Below are 21,724 nucleotides of genomic sequence, written 5' to 3'. Positions count from 1 at the left end.
TAGGCTGGTATTCTCTTGCTAATTGCTAAGATGGGAAAATAAAAAAGGAAGCTAAGGTTCTGCTATATCACACAGAAAGGCGTGAATTCTAGCCCTTGATCATGCTAAAAGAAGGGCTGGTATTTTCCCAACCAGGAATCTTAAAAGCCCCTCCTCCCAGTGTACAGTGCCTAACCCTACTAGATCCCTTTTAGTTACCCCAGTAAGTGATGGGTAGTGGGGGACACAACTTGTGACTCCGTGCGTTTCCTTCAGTAAACAAGGTTCCAAGAGGTGTGTGTGTGTGTGTGTGTGTGTGTGTGTGTGTGTTCCAGCCATTTATCCTTGTTTGCTCAACAATTATTTTTTTCATATAATGCTGGACTTATCTTACTGATATATTTAGGAATTCTGCACATATCTTCATGAGTGAGAATATAGTTCTTTTTTCTCATGGTGTCTTTAGTTTTTAAAAAATCAATGAATTATTTTTTTCTTTTCTATAAGTTTATATGAAGCTTGAAATTATATGTTCTTTAAATATTTGGCACCCAGCTCTGCCACAGAGCCTTCTTTAGTCTCCAGCTCACATCTCTTCTGAGCTCTGTCTACATAACATAACTAGTTATATAATCAGATAGTCTTGGACACTTGTGTTACTGTTTAATGGCTTTGTGTACTAATGTGACCTGTTTTCCCAGTCACTAGAAGAAACTTAAGGACAGGGGTTAACTTTCGGGGTTCTAGGTCCGAAAGTTACATTTTCATTTTATCCTCCACAGCAGTTAGCACATGAACTAGTTCCCATAGCAGACATGTAACTCTTGTTTAACTGAATTAAGTAAAAATCATCCGTTGGATAAATGCCTTTGAGAGTCAATTAACCATCAACTCTACACTCCTTCTAGTTAGTGGATTATTTACTTAGCTGATGGAAGCTTAGCTTTTCCTGTCCTGCTGCATGACTAACAATAACTTTAACAAAAACATATGTTTCCCACCTCTTAAAAGAACCCTTCACATGTTAACATGCTGCCTCTCCGTGTAACTGATGAAAACTTTGTTCCAATTTGGGAAGTTATAGAACAGCATGATTATTTTTTATTAAATTGACTGGGGTGACATTGGTCAACAAGCACATACAGGTTTCATGTGTGGGTTTCTATGTTAAAAAAAATCTGATATTGCACCATGTGCCCATCACCCTAAGTCAAATCTTCTCTCACCTTATATTAGGACTTCTCTCCCCAGCCCCATCCCTCTGGCAACCACCACACTACTGTTTGTGTTCATAAGTTTCAGTTTTATATCCCACATATGAGTTAAATCATATGGTTCTTAGCTTTTTCTGATTGACTTATTTCACTTAGCGTAATGTTCTCAAGGTTTATCCTATTGTTGCAAATGGCGCAATTTCATCCTTTCTTATGACTGAATAGTATTCCACTGTGCATATGTACCACATCTCCATCCAGTCCTCTAGCGCAGAACACTTTGGTTGTTTCCATGTCTTGGGTCACTGTGAATAATGCTGCAATGAACATAGGGGTGCATATAGCTTTGCAAATACATGATTTCGAGTTTTTGGGGTATATACCCAGGAGTGGGATTGCTGGGTCATATGGTAGCTCTATTCTTAATTTTTTGAGAAATCTCCAGATTGCTGTCCATAATGGTGTACCAGTCTACAATTCCCACCAGCAGTGAGTGAGGGTTCCCTTTTTTTCCACAACCTCTCCAACACTTGTTGCTTGTCTTGTTGATAACGGCCATTCTAACAGGTGTGAGGTGGTATTTCATCATAGTTTTTATTTGAATTTCCCTAATTGCCAATGAGGTTCAGCATCTTTTCATATATCTTTTGGCTGTTTGTATGTCAGGTGTATTTTCAGGTCCTCTGTCCACTTTTTATTGGATTGTTTATTTATTTGGTGTTGAGTTTTATGAGTTCTTTATATATTTTGGAAATTAAACTTTGTCAGAACTACTATTTGCAACTATCATCTCCCATCTGGTTGGCTGCCTGTATGTTTTGTCTGTTTCTTTTGCTGGGCAGAAGCTTTTTACTTTGATATAGTCTCATTCGTTTATATTGCCTTTCCTCCCCTCTTCTTTAGGGTCAAGTTCATAAAATGTTCTCTACAACCCAGGTCCATAAGTTTGGTACCTATATTTCTTGTTTGTAACTTATTGTTTCAGGTATTATATTTAGGTCTTTGATCCATTTTGAATTAATTTTTGTGCTTGGGGACAGAACAGGATGATTATATATTGAAAATTTATTGATAAAGCAGAGACAAGCGTGGAACCTGAGAGTTCAAGGAATTCAGTTTTAGTGACACTTTTCTTCATGCTCCGCTGACATTTCCATTCTTTCAATTTACTGTAAATCTAACTTTATTAGTTCCAGATGGCAGAAACTTCAGGCTCATTTAAGCAATATGAAAGGCCAAAATTAGTACCTCAGTCCTAATGTCTTAGGACTCTAAAAGGGCTGGAGATATATATATATGAATATGGCAGGTAGCAGCCAAACTCTATTGAACCAGGGCACAGACCCAGTTGTTGCTAGCACAGAATACAAACTGTTAGCAATTGTTCTCATTTTTTTTTTTTAAAGAGATTTTAAATGTTAACTCTTAAAACAAGTTTACTCCCTTTTATTCTCTTCTACCTCACATGCAACCATTCTAACGTGCAGCTTTTTTTATTATAGTGTATTATGTATATTGTTTTGTGTATATTTTACTTTATGCAAACATTATTACATTATACATCTTTTTATTTATTTTTTTACACATCATTATGTTTTTAAGATGCACCTATTTGCTTTCTTGTACATTCTGTTTATTACTTCTAACACTACATATTTATCAAGGTATACCTTCATCACATTTTGTTTATCCACTCGCCCAATAATAGAAATCTCCAACTCCTTACCCCCAAATAACACTGCATTCTTTTTTAAACACTGTGCAGGCCAAGAATTAGCCTTCAGATGGCCACCTTGTTTATAACCTTTAAGACAAACCTCTTGCTCAATACCTGGAATTTCTTATCTCCTAGCTCTCAAAAAAAATCAGTGAACATTTAGAGTTCTGTCAGCCATCCAACCAAGAGGTATGTCATTATATGCCACCAATATGGCATTTTTATAATAAAACATTCTTTTTAAAATATTTTTATTGACTTCAGAGAGTAAAGGAGGGGGGAGAGATTTAGAAACGTCAATGATGAGAGGGAATCATTGCACATCCCCTGGGCATGTGCCCTGACTGGGAATCGAACCATGACCTCCTGGTTCATAGGTTGAATCTCATTTAACCACTGAGCCATGCACACCAGCCAGGCTAAGAGAACATTCTTAAACTACCAAGTCAATAACTAAAGCAAGCCTACATATTGCAGAGAAATACTGATATAAAGCAGGGGCCACTTGCATTTCGTTGCGCCCTCACTTTCCAATCCAGTAGATTACTTTACACCAGCAAAGAAAGAGCAACCATTCACACAGTGGTACTACACTCTATAAGCCACAGATGTGACTTTTCCAATCTTAAGTCATCCCACAGAGAAACTCTTTTTTGTCAAAGAGTTGAGGCAAGAAGCAAAGTCAGAAAAGCACATAAGAAAATGGAAAGCTATATTTGTGAATGAAAAAGCTTGTTTCAGAAATGCACAAAATCTGGCTAAGTTGCGTTAGTTCAGAAGCCTTGATCTCCCATACTTTCATGAATCTCCCACTGCTGATTTGGTTTGGTTTTCTGACTTGGGTATCAGTCCTCCCCACCAGACCATTTCAGAGGGGAGCCTGGACCAAGGGGGCAAGTAAAGGACAGGAATTAAGGGAAAGCAGTTTTTAGTCCCTTTAAGAACACACCAAGAACCTCCTAAGTGTAAAGGGAATTGACCACACTGGTTTAGAAACTCCTCTAAGATCCAAAAAAAGGTCCAATTATCAGAAGATAAACCCAACCAAACGTACTTGAATTCACCAAAATCTTGGGCATGCGCTGGCGGTTCATCAGGACCGGGAAGGGATCGCGCCCATCATTCCGTTCATGGATCTCTCGAATTTCTACTGTATCATCCATAAGATAGTAATGAATGATGTACTTCCGACATTCACCGAACATGCTGTCTGTATCATCCCAGATCGCATAAAATCGAAGAACCTTTGAGAAATCCAAAGTAGTGATTTAAATACAAATTCTGTAAGTGGAGAGTTTAGCTTAGCTACTTTGGCATTCATTTATCAGACAATAATGAAAAGATTAGCTAGAAAGACAATGAAGCAATCTCAAATGGTTAAAAAAAAATTTTTTTTTACTAAACATACAAAAACATCTGAAATTACACATCAGATGTCAACAGCTGGAAAATATTAATAGGCTTATAAACCTGTGCTGAGAAAAAAATTCACTTTGATCCAAAAATATTAGTCAGGGGAAGAGAAGCTGAATTAAAAGAGCAATGGCTCCTTTATACAGTTACTAATAAAGGTGCATGTGAAAGGTTTATATGTAATTAATATGGAAAGAATCTTAATTTACTTATCACTCTTTTTTTTAGTTTAACACATATCTTCTAGTAGCAGTATCAACAACACAATCTTTAAATACAAAATAATAACAGATTTATGATTGCTATAAAGAACATCCGTAAAAGACTATGATAGTGCTAGGTAAAATTTCTGAACTAAAAGGAATTACATTTCTGAAAGAAAAAAAGCAGCAAAAAAGCATTGAGGGTGATTTTTCAGTTTTCTTTCCCTTCAGCATACAAAGGAAGATTGAAAACTTCTACACACCATGCCCACCAAGGGGAGCACAGGAAGGCTGGAACAGAGTTGGAAAATACCCAGAACATTCTGTACTCGCACATTAACATAAAACTTAACAAGAATAATCTCTAATGGAATGCTTCTGTGAAATTACTACTTGAACATTATGCAAAATAAATAATCCACTTAAGGTTTCCCAAAGGATTCTGTTGAGGTTAACTCACATTTGAGAAAGAAGTAGCCAGCTGGGAATATAAAGTGGAAAGAAGATATAGCTCAGGGATGCTCTAAGATTTAAGTTTGGTGGAAGTGATAAGACTTATTTCCACAATCTTCTTTGGATCTCTATAAATCTTTGGTATTCCTAGCCCTCTAACTTTAGATAAATCCCCAAAAATAGCACATATCCAAATGGTTATATTACAGGTGTGATGTTTCAAAACACACACACACACCAAAAGAGTTTGCTAATAATCACTTACACGTGTGGAAATGAGTTAACTTACCAAGGTGCATGAGTCACTTACTTGTTTGTCAAAGGTGAGAAACTGCTTGAGTTGATCAAAGTCCGATGGAGTGACATACTGATGAAGAGGCCGTTTCCGAAGTTCTGTGTAAGGATCGAGAGCCATCTTTCCAGGTGGATTTAATTCAATTCCTTGACTTTCCAAAAATTCCTAAATAATTCAAAATTAATACTGATCACCTTTCTTGAAGCTTCTTCAAGTATTAACTGATGGAATAAAAGTAAGTGTAATAATTTCTATACCGGTGCCAGGGTTAACCATTAATTTTCAGCTTGAGCAGGTCTTCACAGTACTGAGCCTCCGATCGACCCAACTCAATAATGCAGACAATAACTGATTGTTACCTTAAGTGTTCTGTATTATAAAAATGATGGGCAATATGATAAGCTCCAAATATAACTTCAGATAAATGGAATTTAGTTAGGTGCCTGAGCAGAGTAAGGATTACTTACATACACATAACTATGGATTACCTAACCATAGTTTCAAACAATATGTAATTCATATCAGGTATAGGGACAAACCGTACAACGGCAAAGTCTCTTTACTGCCACTTTTTCTCACTTTGTGTATTTGTTGGTGATTTTGCTGTTTAAAATGCTCCAACCTTAGTGCTGACATACTGTCTCATACTCTACATGAAAGAAGGCTGTGATATGTACTTAATGTTACTAAACTATACATCTAAAATTGTTAAAATGATAAATTTTATGTTATTTGTATTTTACCACCGTTTTTTTACAAGTCAGGCTGAAGGAAGAAATACATGTGTTAGATAACCTTCATTCAAGTCTTGAGTTTGATGTTAATGAATCAACAGTATATTTTAAATAAGGCATTCTAAAACAGAGACACATTAAACAAGGTTATGTATCTGACAGGTTGGTGAAAACGTTGTGACCAGAGATTTGCAGGAACCTCATCCTATATTTCTCCTCGGAGCAATGGTGCAGTGTTTGCTAATGAAGTGTTTGTGGTAACTTTATGGGACAGAACTACCATGATTATTAAGAACTGACTGTAACTGGTTTAGATCAACTCAGTGATCAACCTTGCAAATGTTCAAATTGTCCATGGAGACACAATTGTGAAAATAAATTTAATAACTCAAGTAACATTTTATAATTTCTCATTGCTGGAACAATTCTGAAACTGCCTATGATTTAAAGGGCCTAAAAAACCTAAACAATGACACAGAGCAAAACATGCTTGAAGGGGATACTATCTCAAAGATGGTCTAGCACCTCAACCTTCCATAGAATTTTTCTCTGCTGCTTTGGGATGACACAGATGCCATTGCTCCTTTTCTTACTTCCTTGAGGTCTTTATTCACCTGTCACCTTATCTGTGAGGCTTTACCTCATATATAGCAACTCAAACTTCCATCTCATTTACTCTGATTTAGTTTCTTCTAAGCTCTTATAAGCATCTGACACATTATAAATTTATTTATTGTTTCCTCCTCCAACCAGAATGTAATAACCTCCATAAGGGCAATTCTTTATACTTGGCACCTACGACAGTGCCTGGCACATAGCAGGCACTCGATAAGTATTTGCTAAATAAATTACTAAATTAAAAAGATAATTGAATGAATTCATAAGAGCTCAGTGCATGGTAAAAATTAATCTTATCTGGCATTAGGTAATATGAGATTAAAGGTATAAAATAATTGAGAAACTGTATTTGCTTCTAGGGCTTTTATTTTTTTTTTATAATATATATTTTTATTGATTTCAGAGATGAAAGGAGAGGAAGAAAAAGATAGAAATTTCAATGATGAGTGAGAATCACTGATCAGCTGCCTCCTGAAAAACTCCTATTGGGGACTGAGCCTAAAACCCAGGCACGTGCCCTGACCAGAAATTGAACTGTGACCTCCTGGTTCATAGGTTGATGTTCAACCACTGAGCCCCATGCATACATTTTGTGCTTTTAAAAAAGGGGGCCTTTCTCTCTCTCTCAATGGTAAGAAAATCCATATTTATAAAATAGAGAAAGAAGAAGATTTTTGTCAATATAAAAAAAAGTGTTTTCCTTTAAAAATGGTTTTATTTTAGGAATTCTTTAGAAAGCAAGTGCCCCTATATATAGCAAGTATGATTTACAGAAAAAAAAAACTATAAATTACACAGAAAAATTTAGGCTCATATCTGCTAATAGAGATAGCACTATTTTGTGAACTCAAACTTCAGGTACATTGTCCAATGCATCTTTCCTATTTCTACCCCATCAAGGGTGAGACCTCCCCTACTCACTATTTGAACTGGCATGTAAATTGGTTTCTTATCAAAGGATTCAGCTATGATGAAAGTTTAATTTTATTTGAATGGCTATGTATCAATATCATTGTGAAAAAACGATATCACTGCATAGTTTTGGCACATATGCGAATACCAAATCAACCTATATAATAATCCATACAAGGCAGATTATTTTATCTAATAAGTGATATGTATCCTTCCATAAATTAGAATGCTTCAGAGACCAGAACTTCCAAAAATATATACTATACCTTTGTGAATCCATCACACTCAACAAGGTGGAAAGTTTTGCCATAAATTGTAATGTTTATTCCTCGGTTTAGGTCTTTCCAATGGTAATGGTCTCCCTGGTCATTCTTGGGTAAGCGCTGACGTTTGATTAGCTTGCCTTGAGGGATCCCAGAGTTTTCCACCAGGGGCTCTATGACTGACATGCTGTCATCTTCCAGGTAGTAGTAAATGTGCACCTGACGGATCCGATAGTGTTCCTCAGTGGACATAGAAACATCTTCTTGAAAATAGGCATCAAACTTCAGTACCTATAACACATAAGGGAAGAAAAAAATGTCAAGTACTCTCCTGTAAAGAGAAATCACTCAGAGAGATTTCAATATTCACCACTCCTATCTACTAAATCAAAGATTGGCAAATTATGGTCTATGATTTAAATATACCCCTGTCACCTGCTCTTGTATACAAACTAATTTTTTTAACATATTTAGGTGATTAAAAATCAATAGAATAAAATCTCATAACACATAGTAATTATATGAAATTAAAATTTCAATATTTATAAAGTAATTACACAAATAATTAACCCTTATTTGCTAATGGCTGGTTTCCCATTACAAGGGCAGAGTTATGAGTAGTTGTGATCGAGAGACCATTTGGGCTGTGCTATGGTCTGAATTGTGTGTCTCCCCTCCCAAATTTATATTGAAGCCCTAATCCTCAATGTGACTATATTTGGAGATAGAGTCTTTACAATTTAATTAAGTTTAAATTAGGTCCTAAGGGTGGGGGCACTAAGCCAACGGAAATAACGTCATTCTTCCCTGCCCCCCTCCCCCCCCTTCTCAGCACATACGGAGGAAAAGCCACGTGAGGACAAAGCAAGAAGGCAGCTGTCTGCAAGTCAGGAAGAGAGCCCCCATCAGAAACCAGATCAGTAGGAAGCTTGATCTTGGTCTGCTAGCCCCCAGAACAGTGAGGAAATAAACTTGTATTGTGTAAGCTATCTGTCTGTTATTTTATTATAGCAGCTCAAGCAAACCAAGATACTGCAAAACCCAAAATATTTTCTATGAAGAAAATATTTATAGGGCCCATAAAGAGTTTGCTAACTTCTGCTCTAAGTGCTCAAACTATGTGTAGCCTATTTCTAATGTGTTCCTAGATAAGATGGTTTAAAGACCTTAACTGTACTAGCTGCACGTCCATGGCAAAAACCTCTCTAAAAATTTTTGGAAAGAGTAAAAAATTTGGACAAGATTGACTTTTTATTTCAAAATTAAAATGAAGGCTCAAGTCCATTTCTTTAGAAGTGGATCCCTTATATATGTATACTAAAAACATATTTATTGTAGCATAAGAAAGTTTATATGAATAACTCTCAAATCACCAATTCACCACAGAATCCCCCATGATTGGCATGTAAATTGTACTCAGAAATATATGATAGAGCAAACCCTATGTCCTCTGGAGAACACCAGTATTGGCGTGAAGTCAAAATGGCATGTCTATTATACATTTAAAATATGTAAAAATATTATAAAAACTATGTGTTGGCAGGCTTTGGGATGAATTTTATAAATATGTTATTCTGTTTCTTTTTTTTCCAATATATTTTTATTAATTTTAGAGAGGAAGGCAGAGTGAGAGAGATAGAAACATAAATGAGAGAATCATTGGTAGGCTGCTTCCTGCACACCCTACACTGGGATTCAAGCCTGCATGTGCCCTAACCTGGAATCAAACCATGAGTTCCTGGTTTGTAAGTTGATGCTCAATCACTGAGCCGCGGTGGCTAGGCTATTCTGTTTCTATTTTTAATATTTCTTTTCAGGGAGACAAAATATTAGGATGATGTTTTTGAGAGAAACCAAGATGGTGACATAGGTAAACACCACAGGAAGAATGGCTGAGTGGAAATTCTACAACTAGAAGAAAAGAGAAAAGCATACTAAAACTCAGAGAAGCTGCAGAAGGCAGAGGTATTGAGGCATGCACGCGGAGAGGTCTGGCAACTGAGTACACGATTGGCTTTCTCAATTGGGACGGTGACAAAAGCTCCCAATGGTGCTGAACTACAGGTCCAGGTGAGACTCTGGGGTCCCAGACTCATATGGGAGAACAGGGGTATAGGGGATGTGGAAAGAGATTGGACAAAAATTGTACACTTATGGATATGGACAGTGTGTGTGGGGGGGTGGGGGGGCGTGTAAATGGCAGAGGGTAGAGTGAGAACCAGGTGAAGGATAGGAATGGGGGAAAAAGAGGAACAATTGTAATCTGAACAATAAAGATTAAAAAAAAAAAAAAAAAAAAAAAGAATGATGCTTTAGGTAGGAAAGTGTTAACCCAAACCTCTACTAGAATAAGAGCAACAAAACAAGGAGATCCTCTAGTAAAGACTCAAATATGGGCCAAAACCAGTTTGGCTCAGTGGATAGAGCATCGGCCTGCGGATTGGAAGGTCCCAGGTTCAATTCCGGTCAAGGGCATGTACCTTGGTTGCGGGCACATCCCCACTAAGGGGTGTGCAAGAGGCAGCTGATTGATGATTCTCTCTCATCAAAATTTCTAACTCTCTATCCCTCTTTCTTCTTCTCTGTAAAAAAATCAATAAAATATATATTTTTTTAAAAAAGACTCAAATATGGCTCAATGAATAGAAAACACAAAATAATTTTATATAATGAGTGCTGTAACCCAAATGATATAGAGTCTATTGTGAAAGAACAAGATAAAAACCAAGAGAACAGGCAACGTCATAGGAGAAACAAACAATGGAATGAAGGCCTTAAAACCCTATCTAATAAAATAGTAATATGGGAATTAACCATCATTCTGCCATACCTACCAGCCAATCAGGACCGAGTATGCAAATTAACCCCAACCAAGACTGCTACAGCCATAAAGCGTGTAGGAGGCTTGGGTTTCCTCGGCAATGGAAAAAGCCAAGCTTTCCACACACCATGGGGGGCTCAGGACTCCACTCAAGGCTACAAAGTTTTAATTATAGAAGATAAATAAATCCCAACAGAAATGGCTGACATCACAGAGCAAGCAGGAGGCATGGCTCTGCTCCAGGCTACAAAGTGTCAATTGTAGAAGATAAATAAATTCGATACCAGGGTCTCTGCTTGGGTCACCAGGATGTGTGGCTGGCCTGCAAACCACCACAGGCCCCTCGCCCAGGCCACCCCATGCCCCAGGGGAACCCCCACTCTGACCCGGGACACCTTTCAGGGAAAACCAGCTGGCCCCAACCCATGCACCAGGCCTCTATCCTATCTAATAAAAAAGTAATATGCAGATTGACCATCACTCCAACACACAAGATAGCTGCCCCCATGTGGTCAAAGATCCTGCCACCATGAGGACACAAGATGGCCACCACAAGATGGCCAGTAGGGGAGGGCAGTTGGGAAGGGGACCCAGGCCTACAGGGGAGAACAGTTGGGGGGACAAGGCCTGCAGGGGAAAGCAGTTAGGGGCAAATAGGCCTGCAGGAGAACAGTTAGGCATCAATCAGGCTGGCAGGAGAGTGGTTAGGGGGTGATCAGGCTGGCAGGCAGAAGAGTTAGGGGCAATCAGGAAGGCAGGCAGGCAAGCATTTGGGAGCCAGCAGTCCTGGATTGTGAGAGGGATGTCCAACTGCCCGTTTAGGCCCAATCTCACCGGGATCAGTCAGGCATCCCTCAAGAGGTCCCAGACTGAAGAGGGTGCAGGCTGTGCTGAGGGACACCCCCCACCCTGTGCACGAATTCCGTGCACCAGACCTCTAGTTCATAATAAAAAGATGAAATGGGTTAATGTGATAGAATGTTAAAAGGAAAAAATAATATGGTAAAAGCAAAATATAAAAGTCATTTTAAAGTAACATTTTAGATCAACTGCAAATAACTGAAATGGGGACATTATCACTGAGCAGGGATAGGATCAGTTATTTATATATTGAAATGGTCTTTATTTATGCTGCAGATTTATAAATACACAAATGTTAGAGCCAGACATAGCTATTCAAACTTCCCTCATTTTGTAAGAAAGGAGACTCAGTGGCTTGTTTGAGGCCACAGAAGGTGTTAGGGGCATAGCTGGGACTTGAAGCTCAGTCTGTAAGCTCACAGCCCAAAGTTCTCTCCATATACCTCACTACTTCTTAGATAACAGTGCTAGAGTGGTTCAGAAAAGGAACTGTGTAGCTAACATGGTCAGAAAAAGTGTAAGAGGGGATACAGGTGTATTCTAGCAACAGTAGCAGAGGAAGGAAACCCAGCAAGCAGTATGCAGACGGTGATGGAGGAAGGTGCTAGGCCTGGTGATCAGACCAAAAGCCCCTCCAATAGTCCAGGTCTATAGCAATAAATGACCAGGGATGAAAAATTAGTTGATTGGGGTGATAATGAGGAAGCAGGAGGATGCAAGCCAGTTGAGGTATTGAGAAAACACAGAGCTAGGAATATAGTGATGATTCTCACAGAAATGGAGATATTAAGAAGACAATTTTGGTAGGACAGATGATGAGCTCAATTTCAGACTTGCTGAGTTTAAGCTGATATTGCAAGGGGCAATTTAGGATGTGGGACTGGGTCTGAGAAAATAAGTCAATATTAGAGAAAAATCAGGATGATTCAAACATTTTGACCCAAGCAAATGAAAGGACAGAATTGCTGTCACACTGATATTGGGAAGACTGCAGTGCAGCAGATTTGGGGAATGAGGAGACAAATTGGGAGTTAAGTTCTTGACATGTTTAGTTTAAGGTGTCTATTAAACATGAAAAGAGATGTCAAATAGGCAACTACAAATTATAGGCACAGAACATCATCATGTAAAGGACATTTCAAGCTATGCAACTAGACCAAAAGAATAAGCATAGACAGAGAAGTCCAAAGACTAAGCCCTATGGCACACCCATGTTACAAAGACTTCTGCTTTCTAAGATTGGAAGGGATGAAAATGCCTTTGGCAATAGGAACTTGGCTTCGGAATGGGAGGCAGGGAGGAAATACAAACACACTCTTTAAAGAATAAACAAAATTTCTTCTATTCTATTTAAAATAAGATATTTTAAATGATATGCATTACTTAAAAACAAATCTTCTAGCCCTACCCAGTTTGGCTCAGTGGATAAAACATTGGCCTGCGGACTGAAGGGTCCCGGGTTTGATTCCGGTCAAGTGCACATGCTGGGGTTGTGGCCTCAATTCCCAGTAAGGGGTATGTAGGAGGCAGCCAATCAATGATTCTCTCTCATCATTGATGTTTCCATCTCTCTCTCCCTCTTCCTCTCTGAAATCAATAAAAATATACTAAAAATAAAATGATAAAATCTCAATTTTAAAAAAATCTTCTTGATTATGTCACATGATCATTACAATTGAATCCTAATTCTATGTGCATCTACAATAGTGATCTGTGATCACATGATCATTTTGTAGAATCTAAATTCCTTTTGAAAAAGAAAAAATAAGGTACAGCTCAGTTTTTGCTTTATATTTATTTTAGTACATTCAGATTGTATAAAGAACTGGCTATGTATACACTGGTGACCTAGTACATGGATTTGTTCACATTGCAAGGAAATTAATTAAAAGGTGGCCAGTGGGGTGGGACTGGGTGAGACTGGCCAGACACGCCCTGAAGCCAACCTCCCACAGTCCTCCCCAGTGTCCGCAGAGTGGGGTCCCTTCAGCAGGTGGGGTCCCTCAGTTGGCCTGCAGGGACCGGGCCATAACTGGCTCTTCAACATCCCCCGAGTGGTCCTGGAGTGTGAGAGGGCCCTCTGCCAAGTTGCTGTTGTACACGGGTTTGGGACGCAAATGCAAGTGTACAATAAACCAGATTCGGGGCCAACAGTGCCCCAGCAACAACATAACCCACAGTCAAAGGTCACGTCGAAGGTAGAATCCTGTGGCCCTGCAAGGAATTAAGCACCCTTGTCACTGGTTTCAAGGTGTGTCACCCAAGAACCGCCACTGCCAAGTCACTGCAGCTCTGCAGCTTCTGTGTTGAGCATCTGCCCCCTGGTGGTCAGTGTGCGTCATAGTGATTGGTTGGAAACAGCATATTAGCCTTTTATAAAAATAGATGGAATATTTGATACTAATAGAAAAAATTGACTATTTAGTTAAAATTCTCAAGTTCTCTAGTTATTTGGGAGGTTTTTTTTTCAGACATAAATGGCAACTGGCAAAAATTTTAGCAATTAGCCGAAACCTGTTTGGCTCAATGGGTAGAGCGTCAGCCTGGGGACTGAAGAGTCCCAGATTCGATTCTGGTCAAGGGCATGTACCTTGGTGGCAGGTACATCCCTGGTGGGGGGCATGCAGGAGGCAGCTGATCCAATGTTTCTAGCTCTCTCTCTCTCTCCCTTCCTCTCTGTAAAAAAATCAATAAAATATATATATATTTTTAAATTTTAGCAATTAAAACATTCCCTACAAGTGTTTTTCTCTTTACATTCAGCTCTGATCACTTAATATGGATCAGTTTGTACAATAAACAGGTGGATTTTCTCTGGCATATGACTTACACATATAGCTAAAACTACATGTTTTCAATATGTAATTTGTGTTACAGTCAAGTTATTATGTGAGGTCTCAGTTAAATAATACTCTAACTCCTAAAATACTTACTTATTTGTTAATCAAAAGAGTACTTATTGCCCTAGATGGTTTGGTTCAGTGGATAAAGTGTCAGCCTGTGGACTGAAGGGTCCCAGGTTCAATTCTGGTCTAGGGCACAGGCCCATGTGCTCAAGGGCATGCAGGAGACAGCCAATCAATGATTCTCTCTTATCAATATTTCTATCTCTCTCCCTACCCTGAAATCAATAAAAATGTATTAAAAATAAAATACTTTTAAAATGTAGTACATTTACACCATGAAATATTATTCAATTTAAAACAGAATTTCTTACCCTTGGAGACAGCCTGGAGGGACCGGACACATTGTTTTTCTCTCTCTTCTTCTCCCTTCTTTTTTCCTTCCCTCCCTCCCTCCTCCTTTCCACTCTCTAAAAATCAATGAGAAAAATATCCTCAGGTGAGGATTAACAACAACAACAAAATTCATCTCATTTTTAAAACTAATGTTTATTGAATATTAATCACAGGAAAGCTAGTCCAGGAGGGGGAAAACAGCATGTGCAAAGGCCCTGTAATGGGGGAGGGGAGTATGCTACAGTTTCAACAGAATAAGGAAAACAAATCCATTGTGATTGAAACACAGTGGATAAGGAAAAGACAGGCCCAAGAGGAGGGTGGAGAAAAAGTAAGGAGAGCCAGAGAAGTAGGACTGTGAGAACCTGTCCAGTTGGATCTTAGCCTTTACATTGGAAAAGCCATGAGAATGTTTTAGGTCAGTATGTGATCTGATACCTACTTTTTTTTTTTAGAATAAACATCTTTATTACATGAGCTAAGATAGGAGGGCAGATGATTTATTTGCTTTTCCAGGGCTTTGATTTTCCTCAAATAGAACTCCAGCTCCCTGCCCTTGAGCACACAGCCATCTGCTCGGCCACACTGGCCTATTCTTGAAGCGATGCATGTAAGAAGCTTGCCCGGCTGAAACTGCTCGAGAAGACTGCTGATTTTGGCATTCTTTTTCCTTTCATCATATTTCTTCCGAATTTTCTTTGATCATTTTTTGTTCAAAATCTCTTCCTCTTCTGGAGTCAGCTTGGCCCCCTGCTTGCAGCTCAGGGGCGGTGTGTAGTGGGACGTAGTGGGACTCGTACCACTGTCGGTACGTGTGTTGTCAATGAGAACGATGCAGTTCTTTACTAGGGTCTTGGGGGGACCAGTTCGTTGTTGGATGCAGTGTAGACATCAATAATCCTTGTTTTGTGCGTACAGCACTCTGAGCCCCGGAGAAGTTGCCCACATCCAGCCTCGAGGCTAGGTACTTCTTGCTGACTCCGGGCACTCAGACTGTGTGTATGCGGAGGAGTCCAATCTTAGTTTTGTTTCTCTTCTTGTGGTGGGGCTTTCTCTTGCCCCTGGTCTTGCGGCGCTTGTGCCTGTTGTCCCAAGTGACACCCACAGCATGGCGCCGGCTGGAAAGAGAAAACGCAAAACTGATACCTACTTTTAAAAGATAAGTCTGTCTTCTAATTGGAAAATTAATTGTAAAACTAGAGATGAAAATAAATGAGCAAATTATATATTTTAGAGATAGATATGATAGAGCTTGTGAGGGAAAAGAATTAAGGATGACTTTCAAGTTGGGGGACGAAAGGAGCTAAGTGGATAGCGATAACAATTACCATACTGGTTAAGAGAATCTGAAGGCATTTTCACAGAAAAATGACATAATGCACTTTAGGTACTAAACCAAGCACTGGACATGTTACCGACATTAAAAAAAAAAAAAAAAAAAAAAAGTGTGGGACTACTACAAAGGTTAACAATATGCTAGCAGTTAACATATTGCTTGTTTGAACTATGAGTGTATGGAAGTGAGATATACTTAAATTGGCAACTCATTGAAGGGGAAGAAAACCTGAAATGGCTTAGGTTTCACACTTTGATTACCTAGTGGAGCCATACAGAAAGAGCACATCTATGAGAAAAAGTAGGGGTCTGGGTGAAAGACATATAGAACCTGAGGTGCCCACAGCTCATTCAGGTGGAGGTATCTCATAGCATTTTCAAAAAGGTCAGAATTGGAGATATAAATAGTTGTCTATTGGACAGTTGAAACCATAAAAGTGGGCAAGATCTAAGGAATCTAATATATAAAAGGCTAATATGCTAAGTATTCATCTGGGTAATGACATCAGGTAGTAATGCCTGGCTTCCTCTCCCTAGCAACGGCTAGCCTCCTTGCAGGTTCTTCAGCCCAGGAACATAACTTGCTTTATAGCCAGGTGCAAACATTTCACACTTTAACCAAATGTCTGTGAAGCGTTTTCCCGTGCCTCATCTCATTTGATCCTCACAGAAGTCCTGGAGTAGGTAGATAGGAGACTCAGTGGAATCCGATTTCTTTTCATTAGCCAGAAAATGGAGATTTAGAAAACTTAGAAACTTGACCCGACTGAAAAGAAGAAATGGTGGACTTTGAAAATGACTTAAGGTTTTCTCACTGTGCAGAATATAGTGAAACATTGCTGCAGTTAAATATTTTACCCTTTGTTCTCTTTGCATGATCTATAATAATAATCTGATCCATGTTAATATTTACTGTTGTGTTTCTGACAATTACCTGAAAGAGAAGTTGGGGTGCTTTACTGGGCTTAATAAAGTTTAGCTAAATCAGAAAGCAGGTCTATTTAAGCAAGTTTTCTCTTGCATATATAAAAGGCTAAGTTGACTCGCACATGCACGATACATATAAAGCTCTTGCTGGCGCCAATCGCACATTTGTGTTTTGATGTGTCATGGTCGATCATGAAATTGGTTGATACTTATATTATAGAGAAAGGGCGAATAGCAATATTAAAATATTTCTTCTAATTAATTTCCTTTCAATGTGCACGGATTCGTGCACTGGGCCACTAGTATAAAATAATGATAACAAACCCTTTACAATGTTTACAATTAAAAATGAGAGGAGAAGGGGAGGCCAGAGTAGGAGCAGCTAGATGGAGAGAGAGAAGAAAACCAGAGGAGTGAAGATTCATGCGCAGCAAGAGAAAAGCAAAGTTTCAAGAAGAGAGGATCAACAATAGCAAATATTGCAGACAGGTCAAAGGGAATGCTGGCAAAAAATAATTCTGGGCTTGAGGGCAGAGAGATGTCGAATTGTAAGTGATCTGACAGTCAAGTGAGAAAGGAAGTTGTTAAAGGGGTCACAAGGTAGAAAGTTTTTTTTAGGACACCATACTTTGACCCTAGGTAAAGAACTTACTAGCTTTTTAAAATAGTATTAGCATATTAGATAGAAGAAGAATAACATCAAGAACACAGAGTGGGATATGAGAGTGGGAAGTTGAACATAGGGGGAGACAATGAGAACTGTATGGGAACAAAAAAAAAAAAGATGAGGGTGCTCACAGTACATGTCCTGGTCATTATCACCTGCGTAAGGAACGAAGTTATACTCTAAAGATAAGGGAAAATACAAAGACAATACAATACAAATACAATACAAAAGGTGGACAAATATAGTTGCTATTAATTTGACTATGAGTATTTCCGAAAAAATTTAAACATATTTAATTAAAAAAAAACTATACATTCCTTTTCTAAAAAAAATCTTAGTTTTAAAACCACAGGTTTAACTACTTTCTACCTTATTATCTATGGTAAGGATTATTTATCTAGAAATTTTTATGATCCAAGAAAAATGAATAGGAAATTTAAAATGTAAGTATACTTCTTCATGTCTACTATCTTTAAAAATGAATTATGAATACTACTTTAAAAGCATAAATTAAGTAATGGCAATAAGCATAAAATAACATAGAAGAACAAAAATATAAAGAAGCCTATTTTCTATTCAGACACAATTTCCCCCTCTCTTCACTTCATTAATACTTTCCATGACATATATAACTTTATTACTTTCTAGCTTGTCAGTTATTTGCTATTCTTTTCAATAAAAATCGAACCCATCAGGATTTATATTTTGATATAAACAATACCTATCTCACTCTTCTCTTGTATTTTCACCCCTCTCCCTTATCTACTGATTTTGCAGTGCCTGTCACAGCTGTGAACCAAGAAGAGAAACAAGAAACACGTAAAGAAATAGCCATATGTATAACTGATACCAGTTAGTGGATATTACGTTTAGCCTATCAATGGATATGTGAATTGTTCCAATCAAATGTGTTGTGATGGGTAAATGGGGTTTATATTGATTCTGGCTGATACATTAAAAAATGTGTAAATTAAGTAATTATTAATGTAAATAGTACAGTTCTACCACCAGACTAATTTTTATCCTGAATTCCTTTATTATTTTAAAAAATATATTTTTGCTGATTACTTTAGAGAGAGAGGAAAGAAGAGGGAGAGAGAAATACTGATGTGAAAGAAAAACATCAATCAGTTGCTCCTGCATGTGCCCCACCCTGGATATGTACCCTGATCAGGAAATCGAACTGGTGACCTTTCAATGCATGGGATATGCTCAATCAGCCACAACAACCAGACTATTTGTATCTGCCATAGGTACTCAATAAATGTTGACTAACTGGATGAAAATGGTATAGGCATTAAACAAAAATAGCATTAAATAAGACCAAAAAGTAGGTTAAGAGTAAACTAGGAAAGATAACTTATAAAAACTGGTCAGTATTCTCTGACCCAGTTATACATAAAAATCACTGGAAATCTGAATCATTGAGGATTGGGGAAGCATCTACGTCTCTTAAAAGTCCCATCAGTGCCCTGGCTGTGGCTCAATTGATTGGAACTTTGTCCTGCATACCCAAAAGGTGTGGGGTTTGATTCCCAGTCAGGGCACATACCTAGGTTGTAGGTCTGATCCCCAATCGGGATGCATATGGGAGGCAACTACTCGGTTTCTCTCTCACCATCGATTTTTTTTCTCTCTCCCCTTTTTTCTCTCTTCCCCCTTTCCCTCTCCCCTCTCCCTCTTTCTAAAAACAATAAAAAGGATACTATACATAGAAAACCCCAAAGACTCCATCAAAAAACTACTAGACCTAATAAATGAATCTGACAATGTAGCAGGATACAAAATTAACACCCAGAAATCAATGGCCTTTTTATATACCAATAATGAACTTACATAAAGAGAAATGAAAAAAATAATCCCATTTATCACTGCACCAAAAAAATTAAGATAACTAGGAATAAAGATATTTAACTAAGGACGTAAAAGACCTGTACTCAGGAAACTACAGTACACTGAAGTGAAATAAGCCGGTCAGTGAAGAAAAATACCACATGATCTCCCACATTTATGGATAATAAAGAGCATTATAACCTGATGAACAAAAAGATAGATACAGAGGCAGAGAAGCATCGAACAGACTGTCAAATTACAGTGGGAAAGATGGGGAGGGGTCAGGGGGGTAAGAGATAAACTGCAGGACTTGTATGCATGCATATAAACATAACCAATGGATGCAAGATACTGGGGGTGGTGGCGGTAAAGGCATGTGCTGGGGGGGGTATAGGAGGCGGGGGGGGGGAGGGGGGTAAGGTCAATGGGGAAAAAAAGGAGACATATGTACTACTATTTGTAATACTTTAAACAATAAAATAAATTATAAATGAAAAAAAATAAAAACAATAAAAAGCATATCCTCAGGTGAGAGAAAAAAAAGTCCCATCAGTCATTCTACTGCATGGCCATAGTTAGGACCACTTCACTTTAGTGAAAAGAGGAGACTCACTGACAAGGAAAACCAAATATGATGTGGAAATGTCAACAGATGGAAATAAGGAAACTCCCAGTACAAAAGCATAAGAGTAAATGAGACACAAACACAATGTTATATCACCCTTGGGTTACAGGGGTCTTCAAACTATGGCCCGAGGGCCACATGCAGCCCGCAGAGGAGTCTGATCCGGCCCACCAGGTTTTTTGGGCAGTGAGCGCAGCCGAGATGTTACAGTAGGAATTAGTAGTTCATATAGTCCGGCCCTCCAGCTCTCTGAGGGACCGTGATCTGGCCCCCACTTTAAAAAGTTTGAGGACCCCTGACGCCAAGTCCAAAATGTTCCCTAAAAGACAGAAACTTAGGAAGACAGCCCAGAGAAAACTGACCACAGATGGAGTTGTACTCATGATGACATCTTGCATTTCATGGAGGTTAAAGGTTTGTCATCATTACAGAATATAAAACTTTAAAAAAGTAGGAAACACAGAGCAGGTAAACATAAAGCAGTATGAACTCAAGAATTCAGAATTCACCAAACTTCTCCTTTTGTATTTGGAAAATATTTCAGTGAAGTCTATGGGGAATTATTTTCTGTAATCAGCTTCCTGACTAAAGAAAGGCCCTTTCAATCCTGAGTTCAGCTGTCTATGACTAAGGGTTGAGGCATTTGAATCATTTTCTCTTCAGAGTACTCTGGAAAACCTGTGGTTTATTGTTGAATTTTCTGCAAACAGTTGGCTCTCAGAAATTTGAATTCAAGGGGTACCCTAAAATCCCATATGGTACCTTTTTGTCAAAAGCCACATGCGCAGGAATAAATTCCGGAGGTGCAGCCTGCTTAGGTTCACCATATGTTAGAAGTGGTGCCTTGTTGGCCAGCTCATCCAGGTCAGCCTGGGACAGCTGGTTGACCTGGAGCTGGTCCCCGCCTATTCCAACCGTTGGACGACGAGCCATTGCATAGCCATGAGAGTAGTTCAGTGTCTGGCTTCTATGGAAGTCTGTTTTCTGAAGAAGAAAAGAAGTATGTAATTAATAAAATTGGTTAGGTAAAAAGGCTCACTTTCAAACATATCATAACAAACTTTTGCTTATAAATAACACAAACCTTCTATCAAAAAGTATACCTACAGCCCTAGCTGGTTTGGCTCAGTGGATAGAACATCAGCCTGTGGACTGAAGGGTCCCGGATTCAATTCTGGTCAAGGGCACATGCCCAGGTTGCTGGCTCGATCCCCAGGGCGGGGTGTGCAGGAGGCAGCCGATAAATGATTCTCTCTTCTTACTGATGTTTCTATCTCTCTCCCTCTCTGAAATCAATAAAAAGTATTTTTTTTAAAAACAGTATGCCTATATTGTAAGTTTCTGATATTTTTGGCATGGAACAAGGAGGGAAGCAGCATCCTGAGTTTAAAACATAAAGCCATGCTCTGGAACATCCAATTCATTACCAGCTCACTTCTCACGAGAAACCAAAATATTAATTTCAGTTTCTTAAAATACTATTTTTTCACTGGTCTTCCCATGTTTATTGTCTTATCTAGTGGCCACAGACTATGGAACCTGAAAGAGCTGGTTCTGCAAAATCAATTTTTACTTGAAAAGAAAGATCTTTTTTCTTGTTACAATGACACTGATA

At 38.5% G+C, this 21,724-nt stretch overlaps 1 protein-coding gene and 1 pseudogene across 2 annotated transcripts in view; both read right to left on the bottom strand.

Moving 5' to 3' along the window:
• Positions 1 to 21,724, bottom strand: part of EFHC1 (EF-hand domain containing 1) — a 76,722-nt gene that overhangs the window by 45,070 nt on the left and 9,928 nt on the right. Inside the window, exons 2-5 of the mRNA XM_084889450.1 lie at positions 20,872 to 21,093; positions 7,805 to 8,092; positions 5,290 to 5,439; positions 3,965 to 4,154 (exon numbers count right to left, since the gene is read on the bottom strand). Of these exons, the coding sequence (XP_084745576.1) occupies positions 3,965 to 4,154; positions 5,290 to 5,439; positions 7,805 to 8,092; positions 20,872 to 21,093 (850 nt within the window). The remainder of the gene's footprint in view (positions 1 to 3,964; positions 4,155 to 5,289; positions 5,440 to 7,804; positions 8,093 to 20,871; positions 21,094 to 21,724) is intronic.
• On the bottom strand, positions 14,857 to 16,078 carry LOC311625689 (small ribosomal subunit protein eS8-like; annotated as a pseudogene). Its single transcript has 2 exons — positions 16,056 to 16,078; positions 14,857 to 15,840 (listed from the first exon to the last, which is right to left on the bottom strand). The product of its transcript is annotated as a small ribosomal subunit protein eS8-like (transcript).

This window comes from Pipistrellus hanaki, assembly GCF_964339955.1.
Source record: "Pipistrellus hanaki genome assembly, chromosome: 7".
NCBI lineage: Eukaryota > Metazoa > Chordata > Mammalia > Chiroptera > Vespertilionidae > Pipistrellus > Pipistrellus hanaki.
Note: the sequence above shows the minus strand (reverse complement) of the source record. Positions and strands in the feature narration are given on the sequence as shown.